This window comes from Salarias fasciatus, chromosome 4, assembly GCF_902148845.1.
Source record: "Salarias fasciatus chromosome 4, fSalaFa1.1, whole genome shotgun sequence".
NCBI lineage: Eukaryota > Metazoa > Chordata > Actinopteri > Blenniiformes > Blenniidae > Salarias > Salarias fasciatus.
In genome coordinates this window covers 11649016-11658295 of record NC_043748.1, presented here as the reverse complement: position 1 = coordinate 11658295, position 9280 = coordinate 11649016, and the positions used below count along the sequence as shown (strand labels likewise).

Here is a 9280-nt window from a genome sequence, read left to right as displayed (position 1 = left end):
GCGGCAGCAGGAGGATGTAGTTCACTTCCCTCTGCCGCTGGGCCAACAACACACTGCTCTGAGTCAGGTTTCTACCGGGTGGAGGATTTCTTTACAACTCCAAAATGTTGGCCGACATGATTCTGGAGGAAGAGTTCGAGAAGAACGGAGAGCCGTGGTACGACCCGCAGGAGCTTCAACACGGTAGGAGCCGCTCAGCTGAGCCGCCTGGTCGCACCCTGAAGTCTGTCAGTGTGGACATGTTTCAGGATATATGAACACAAAATCACTCCTCACAGCAGTCAAAACACTGTCTTTTAAATATGTATTTAAGTTGTCTTGATTTTTCTTCTATTAACTAGACTCACCCTTTTAAAGGGACCAACTGAAGTGTAAAGTTTGTGCTTGTGACAGACTGACTGGTCATGAGGTAAACACTCAAACATCCTGAGAAGAGAAGCCTCTGTGGGCAGGATTTCCTCAGGCTGTCACCGGTCCACTGTTTATTGTTTACACACTGACCCTGCCAGAAACAAAGAAAACAACTAGAAATTGACAAATGCTTTCTAAGAAATGTCCTATTTGTTTGAGCATAAATATTTCTGAGTTGAACCCCTCTGGCCAATAGAATAAATAAACCAGACAAATCAGCAGGTTATCCATACTGCTGGCTTTAAAAAGGAAATCATTTTCACTGTTGCCTGAGCTTCCCTCACAGCTTCCCTTTCTGTTTTACTATTTTTATTGCAAACATCCATTGTTTGAATTTACTAAACGTGAAGATTTAATTTTTCTCTAAATTTGTTTTATTCGTTCCAGCACAATACACCTCTAAAATGAATATTTCTTGTCCTGTGAAGCTGGGATGCAAAAACATGCTGCTGATTGTTATTAAAAACATGAGGATCCAATGTAATCACCTCCATGAAGGAGACCATTTTAATCCTCACGAGCAGAGATGGTCGGATAAACATAGTGATGGCAGCAGGCAGGAAGGACTTCCTGTGACATTCCTCAGTGGAGCGAGGTAAACCTTCATATCCACTGTTCAGTTTAGTCTTCAGTATTCGCTGCATTTCACAGTTCAGTCCAGCATCACTTTCAGAAATTGGGTCAGTGCTGCTACTGGACAAGATCCACAGCTTAACAGAATTTTAGGGGGAAAGGGGCCATAAGGAATGCCTCAGATTCCTCTGTCGTTCCCCTGTGCCAAATTCTAGTACTGTGACACAATGATGTGTGTGTTAGTGTGAGCTACACTGGTGCAAAGCTGTGTTTACATACTTTACACATATCTTGTTCTGTGGATAGCCTCTGTTTGGGCAAAGCCACTTCGCTTGATCTTGCTTTGACGTGTTTTAATTTGTCCGGTTCAGACCTCCATTTGGCAGCGGAGCTGGGGAAAACCCTCCTCTCCAGGAACCACGACCTGGAGCAGGCCCTGCAGCAGATGTACTCCACCAACCAGGAGCAGCTACAGGAAATAGAGGTGACACCATTGTCAGAGTTTTGCGCCCTCCCTGTTAAATGTACTTCCTCTGCTGTCTACGCTTGGATTTTAAGAGAGCGAGCCTATGATTAGGGGCAAGTCATTGAGGGAAAAAAAAAACCCCATGCTGAGCAATCCGCCAAGCTCTTCCACTGGAAAGGAAGTGAGTGGGAATTTTTCTCAGCCGTAAATAGGATGGAGTAAAAGATAATCCTTACCATGGCTGGCTTTAAAAGCTTTTGGCGTGGAGTTCTCACGGCGTTTGCCAGCCTCATTATGAGAAAACTTTCGCCAACTAATTGACACCTTTTTTTCTTGGACATGGTTCAATTTGCTTCTTTTTTTTTTTTTTTTTTTTTTTTTTTGCCTAATGGTATTGTTAGTCCCCAAAGACAAGTTATATTGCATTCTATATGTTCCGAAAACATAAAACCAAAGTTTTAATTGAAACTACTGAAATACAGCAGCACTTGAACTTCTGCTTTTTTTTTAATTCATTTTCAATTGAAACAGTTTTAATAAATGTTATTGGGCCACCTTTTATCTCAATGCCAAGACACCGCTGACCTATTTGAGCCGGAGTACGCTGCCTTCAGCAGGTCAATACAGATAAGAGCCTTAATTTGCTTAGAGCAGTGGCTTTAGCTTTCATTGAGGTTCGTATGGAAATCTGCCACCGCACACAGCGGCATGTGCGCCCGAGTGTGCAGTAGTGGTGAAATAATGAAGTGGTGAATCATGGTAGATGAGCTCAATGCTATAATTAACAACATCAAATACTGAAACAAATATTTAAAATACCGGGTTCTATGAAAGTGGGAACTTTTATATGTTTCACTTTATTTTGTGTGTGTGTATATATATTGTATGTAAAAACATTATCGTCCTTGTGTGTGTGTCAGTACCTGACCAAGCAGGTGGACCTGCTGCGCCAGATGAACGACCAGCACGCCAAAGTGTACGAGCAGCTGGACGTGGCTGCCAGGGACCTTGAGCAAGGCAACCAGAGGCTAGTGCAGGATAACCGTGTGGCCCAACAGAAAATCCACAGGTGAGTGCAGCGTCTGTGCATGAATTTACTCACAAACTGCATTCAATATTGAATATGGTGAAGTGTTGGGTTTTTGTTTTTTTTCACTCTTCTTTCCGTTTAGCCTGACCGAGATAATCGAAGGGCTTCAGACCTACATGGACGACCTGCAGACCCAAGTTGACGATCTCAAGACCGCGCAGGCAGAGCGAAACAAGAGAGAGCTGGCAGAGCGGCGCAACCTGGGAGCCCAGAGTGTGTCATGTCTCAAAGAGCTGTATGACTTACACCAGAGCAGGTAATGGGTTTCACTCTGCTATCAAGCAATTAAGTTGACCTTCAAACGTAATGAGTTGTGACAGTGCCTGCAGAAATTACAGTAATGGAGTGAAAAAACCTTTTAGCCAGATGGTTGCAGCAAGAATTATTTGTTTGTCTTCCTTTAATATGGCAGCAACAAAGAAGGTGGGTGGAAGTGCTCAGACGTCTCAGCTCCCATGTGCTGACTGGACAGTGGCAGGTCACCCAGGTCCAGACTAGACTGGAGTGCTTACCTGAGACATAATCCGGAGGATATGGAAGTTAATCCTCAATTATTGTCAGCAGGGTACGAACGCACTCGCTCAGCTGACGCTTCAGCTCTCAGTGTCGTGGTGCCGATTCGCTGGACCGTGAAGAGAGTTGTGACTGTGATATTTTACAACCTGCATCTCCTGTCCTACTTCCTGGAAGTTAAATGCAGGAGGAAAATACGTTGAATGGGTTTTCATGAAAGCATTTTGTTTTGTAGTTGTGATAGACTGTGTGCTCTGCCTTCCCCAACGTCAGCTGATGATAAATAGAAGCGAATTATTCTAGTGTTTAATATTCTCCAGAATCTCATTCAGCATGAAAGTCAACTACGTTTAAGCTGTAAGTGAGCAGTAATCATTAAAAAAAGACACTTTTAAACTCATGTGTTGAACTGTTTCTCAGTCCTGTTTTGCAAATTAATCTCAGTGCCATAGATTTATCTGCTTGATGTTGACATACCACACCTCTTCCCTCCTCAGGTATCCAGCCCACGACAGTCACCTCGTGGACGGACTCTGGCTGCCTCAGGACTCTCTCTGTGACCGAAACGGACACCAAGACCCAGAGGAGGAGAATGAGTCCCTCCAGCGCTCCATCCAGACCCTTCAGAGCCAGATATCCACGGAGCGGAGTCGCAGGGAGGCCGCCGAGCGCGAGATCGAGCTGACCCTGAGTGAGAACAGAAGCCTGGAGCAGCGGCTGGCCCTGCTGACGGGCTGCCGGGCCAGGCAGACGGAGCTGGAGGCTGAAGTAGAGCAGCTCCAAGTTCTGTGGCGAGCCGACTGCGCCAAAGGGTGTGTTGCCGCTTATAAAAGGATTCAGCCCAGCAGCAAGCACTGACATGTAACCTGAAATATGTCTCTATTCCTTCCTTCCTACCCCCAGTTTTAGAAGACCTGAGCAGCTGCTGCTGCCTGACACGGTGTTCTTTGGCTCAGAAGAGCAGCCCGGCTCAGAGCAGGCTGACACGGAGGAGGAGGTAGAAACAAATGTGGAACAGAAGGCACACGGCCGGCAGAGGTGCAACAGCGACAGCGTCGTGAGAGCGACAAACTCTGACGAAATCCGCCGCCGTCACGAGCAGCTGTGCGTCAGGCGAGCGGAGGCTGTGAAGCAGCGAGGCATCTCCCTGCTCAACGAGGTGGACGCACAGTACAGCGCACTGCAGGTGGTGTATCCGCTGTCACTGCACGACTCGAACAACGCACTGCAGATACTTTGAATATTTTGGAATTGTTTGGATTCGTAAGTATTCATCAGATGTTTCTACTTATTCTCCAGGTGAAATATGACGAGTTGCTGCAGCGATGCCAGCAGGCATCAGACGGTCTGAGCCACAAAGCCGTCCAAACGTCCAGCGCCACTTCCGCGGGCACAAAGACCCGCCGCGGCCGGTCCAGCATGGCGTCTCTGTCCGACCCGGCGACGCTGCCGGAGGACGGCCAGCAGCCGGAGTACAAGGCTCTGTTCAGGGAGATCTTCACCTGCATCCAGAAGACCAAAGAGGACATCAGCGAGAGCAGACGTCCGGACGCGGCCGGCGGTTCTCAGGGCTCTGCTGAATGACTCGTCCTCCGTTGTCCTTGGTACTCGCACTCATCTGTAGCTGTGAAGAGTTTCGACAAAGGAGCGGCTGTGTAAAAGAGTGCGGTCCGATCCTGCCATAGCTTTTGTTAATCTGCACTGTTCCTTAAATTCCATCCCCTTAAAAAAAAAAAAAGAAAACAAAGTTAGAAAACTACATATGTAAAGCAGCTATATGATATTCAATAAGAATGTATTCCAAAAAAAAGCTAAATGATTAAAAGATATTTCTACCTTGGTTTTTAAATGCTATCAGCTCCTCAGTATATAGAAAAGCACATTTGTATTTGTTTCTTGTCCTCAAAACCACAAGTATTAAGTCGTCCAACAGAACTCAGTGTTTATATCGTGGTAAACCTGTGACCTCTTGATCTTTTGGTGTATTTTGAAGATGAAGCAATATGGAGCAGAGTTCTGTGCAGATCGTGCTGGACGGTTCTGCTCTCATCCACAACCTGTGTGAACGGATTTGTTGGAATGTTGTAATAAGATGGAAAACTGAAATGATGTTAAAAAAAGAAGAGACTTTATGATTAGTAGCATGATGGTGAGCGTGAGCTGGGTTCTGTAAGTTTGTAACAGGTGGCTTATGAATTGATGGTCATTTATCTGTCAACATAAAAATCTAAGTGGACGTCAGAAAGCTTAATTTCAAGAGCTATCTGTTTTTAAGTCCTTAACTCATGTCTGCACAAAAGGACACAAAAAGTCTGCACTTTTATGACTCATATGATTCATAATGACTTGGCATTTTTTTAATTTATTAACGGGGCTTTAGAGATAATTAAATGCTTATTTATTGTCTTTTTTGGCTAAATGTTCTAAGATTGGTCAGTTGACTGGAATAAATATTAAATGTACACTGGGCTGCTTTTTGTATGCTGTGATTAAGTTTTTGCACAGGTGAAAAATTCTCCTTAAAGTAAATGCAAAGCACAAAAGAAATGTTTTCTAGGTTGTTGATTACTGTTGTGATATTTCCTCCAAATTTGCCACATCTTGTTGAATCAAAGAAAACTTGGATCACAAATGGTGTTCATTTGGATTTGGCGTCAGGATATCTCAAGTTCGTCCAAAGTTTTGTTCTTTGCACGGATGTTCGTGGACTGCTGTTTGACAAACAAGACAATCCTCATCAAGCTTTAACATGTTGGTCTGGTAAATAACTAATAAAATTTATGATTCATAAACATTTTTTCTGTCTTTTTTTCAGTCATCAATGCAAGAGTGAATATATACGAGCAGTTCAGTTCCCTATACTTCCTATAGAACACAAGCATGTCCTGGTTTCTCAAGACCCCCACCACCACCCCTCGATTTATCCTGGCTCAGCAAACAATCAACAAGCCTTTGTCTCTTTTCATAATTAGGATTTATGTAACTGAGATTTCTCCATCCAGCAAATCCATTTAACTTCCATACAAGGGGATTGCATGCCACGGTCGGCCGGAGGGACAGGTCGTTACAGGATTGTAAGCCAGCACTCACAATTATGCAAAGGCAGCAGATCAGCGCTCGCTGAAGCTCCGTGTCAAGAGTTAGATCAATGATAAACCAGTTAAACTGTACAGATCCAAAGACCCCAGGGGTGATGGATAACTTGATTAGGAATATTCTACCAATAAAATTTCAGTGCATCACGTGGCGATTCTGTTTAGTACCGTAGTTTTCATTGTTTGTTGCCACTGTTACCTCACTGAACTTAAAGCGCTTTAAAATGCACAGAAAACCTCTTGTGCCGTTGCATAACAGAAGCTTGACTACATGACTGAATATTTGATGATCATCATTTGGAAATGTCATTCGAGAGACACAAACCAGCTCAATGTCGGCACTAATTCACAAGTCATTCAAGTGAGTGGCAAAGCAGTAAAAGCAGACTTTCAAGCATCTTTGGCATCAGTAAACATTTTTGTGAGAATTAATGGCCGCCAGCCCACAAACTCGGCGCGTCCAGCTCGCTGCAGCCCCGGCCAATCCTCCACACATTCCTCGCTCTGTGACAGCTCCTGGAGCTCTGCCAGTTCAAAGCAACAGTGAGCGTCTGTACACATTCGGGTCAGACTGAGAGGGACGTGACTTGCACAGTTCAGACAGCTCAAGAAACATGAATTGGTTACAGTGAGAACACATAACAGGCTTTACACGGGCTGCTTTAAGGTTTTTATAATTTGAGGTGCACTTTGGAATGAATGGCAGCAGGAACTACACAAGCAACCTGCAGTAAAATAGACCTGCACCACCAGTGACATTCTACCTTTGAATGAATCAGTGATCAACATCAATAGGCCATAAAGATTTACTTTTTTATGTGTACTACCATGCCAGTAATGTCACTAAAACAAGGTTTTTTTCAACTGATGTTTGTATTTTCATAATGTTGTCCACAAAGGCATGGTTAGATTTAATTATGAGCAGTGGGTCAGATGGTTGGAGTAACTTTGCTTTAAATGCTCATAAAAAACTAAGACAACAGAAAAGTTAATTTTTTGTTCTCAGCTACATCACACATAAATCACATATTTCATTTGAATTAAATTTAAACCGTATTTTTTTTACGGATTTTTTTTTTGTATTTATTTAGGCGGTGGGCCTTATTCTTAGCATAATTTAGAAAACATGAAACTTCTGATTGACAGGTGATTAAGTGGGTCATAATCGAAACTGTCCAATCAGGAACGGGTAAACTCGGTGTGCGCATGCGCAGTACAATCATTCTTCTCCGTGTGGAGAGGGCGCGCTCGTTTGCCAAGAAAAAAGTAACCGAATTGCTTGGTAAGAAAGGTTCTCTTGCTGATTTATATGCCTGATATTGTGCATCGAGTATTTATTAAGACCATTATTGGTACGTTTGTTTCAGGAGAGACACGAAGTGACCCATGTGCTCCACGGGGTGAAGTCGGCTAATTACCTGTTAATTACGCCGAAGTAGGTAGAGCACGAGGTTAGATATCACAGCATGTAAAATAAAAATGTTTTCAGAATATTATTTCATGCCGCACAGGGTAGTTACAATGTAAACAGTTGCATTGCTCACTACATCCGGTTGTAGTGAAAGTCGGACAAATGTGTGTAGCTACATTAAGATATTGTAGTTTTGCTTTGATAAATGTTAAATTTTGCCCCTTTTCACCGCTTTCACACACACACACACACACACACACACACACACACACACACACGCTGCACTTGCAACACAGCTTGGAGTCTCAGAGAGGTTTAAAGAAAGCAACATAGTTTAAATCAAGAAAATAAGGTCAGCCTCACTGTAAGCTACCAAACGATTGATTACTTAATCAGTCAAGTTTTTTTCATTTTCATGTAATATTGATCAATGTAAACTTGTGACCCCAGAGGAGCCTGATTTACACATGTTTATTTAAAATGTTTATTTAAAGAAAACAGTCAATGTTTTATCATCATGTACCTTTTCTAAATACCATGCAACATTTTAGGGTACTGTTGGCAACAACACATACGAATATTTATTGCTTAGAAGAATTTTAATAGGGAAAACTTGTTTTTGTGCCTTTTCCATGTTTTTATTGCGTATGCATGCAGGACCTCCACCGTCCAGCAGAGGGTGCTGCAGCCCAGGGCGTCGCTGCTTCCCAGCTCAGTCTACGGTCAACATGGTGACTCTTCCTCATATCTTCTACTGCATTTATCTCATTGTTATGTAAATAAGCCATAAATGGAACGTGTCACAAGGTTCATCAAAGCTAAAAGCCTCTGCTCCCTGCCTTGCCCGTCCTCACACAGTGGATACTGAAGAGATCCACACACGGCAGCATTGGCACAGTGTGGTAGCGTGGCCGAGTGGTCTAAGGCGCTGGATTTAGGCTCCAGTCATTTCGATGGCGTGGGTTCGAATCCCACCGCTGCCAGAATTTGCTTTTCGAACTTGATCTCCACACAGTCAAACGCCGAATCACTGATTAACAAAGACACCCAGGGCGTGTCTTCTCAGTCTGTTGAGGCTTTTGTTGGAAAGGGATTAGTTTCTAGGGAATTTCTCATGCGGCCTCTTCATGCACAAAGTTTTTTGGACCGTTTGTGAGATAAACAAGTTGGAGTGTATATAAATGGCCACTGCATACATTGCAATTGCTTTTATTTCTTGTACAAAAAGTACTATTCCAATAGTCATTTAATTCTCAATATGTGCAAATCACAACAGTTTCATCATACAACTGGAAGCATGCTGTAAATACAACACAAGAATCTGAATATTCTGTAATACAAAGTGAGACATTTCTTTTCATAAAATCAACCATAGATTGATACGATGGAAATACACATTCATTGATTCAATTGAGACATTCACATTATTTGCCTTTAATACTTTTTAGCCATTTGGTAATTCCAGCATATTGAAATCAGACACACTCTCATAACATAAAGGTGAAAGAGGAACGGTACATACAGTCAATACACACATAACCTGACATTCTTGAGGTTTATTTTATCTCCTACTTCATTGCATAAGTTAAATGAGATTTAAAATGGACATCTGCTGTGACAGTGCTGTCACATTAGAAAAGCAACTTAACCTGTCCGATTGAAAAAGATCTGAGTTTGGTCTGAAATGTCCAGGACAGCTTATTGTGCTGGTGTACGTCTTA

General features: G+C 43.0%; 1 protein-coding gene and 1 non-coding gene across 2 annotated transcripts; both read left to right on the top strand.

Moving 5' to 3' along the window:
- Positions 1 to 2: 2 nt before the first annotated feature.
- LOC115386708 (cerebellar degeneration-related protein 2-like) lies at positions 3 to 5809 on the top strand. Its single transcript, XM_030089137.1, has 7 exons — positions 3 to 183; positions 1356 to 1468; positions 2371 to 2519; positions 2623 to 2796; positions 3551 to 3865; positions 3957 to 4239; positions 4353 to 5809. Exons 1-7 carry the CDS (start codon positions 105 to 107, stop codon positions 4635 to 4637), a joined length of 1398 nt encoding a protein of 465 aa, XP_029944997.1. The 5' UTR covers positions 3 to 104; the 3' UTR covers positions 4638 to 5809.
- Positions 5810 to 8460: 2651 nt separating this feature from the next.
- Positions 8461 to 8542, top strand: trnal-uag (transfer RNA leucine (anticodon UAG)). Its single transcript has one exon. It is a non-coding gene; the product is annotated as a tRNA-Leu (tRNA).
- The last annotated feature ends 738 nt before the right edge of the window (positions 8543 to 9280 follow it).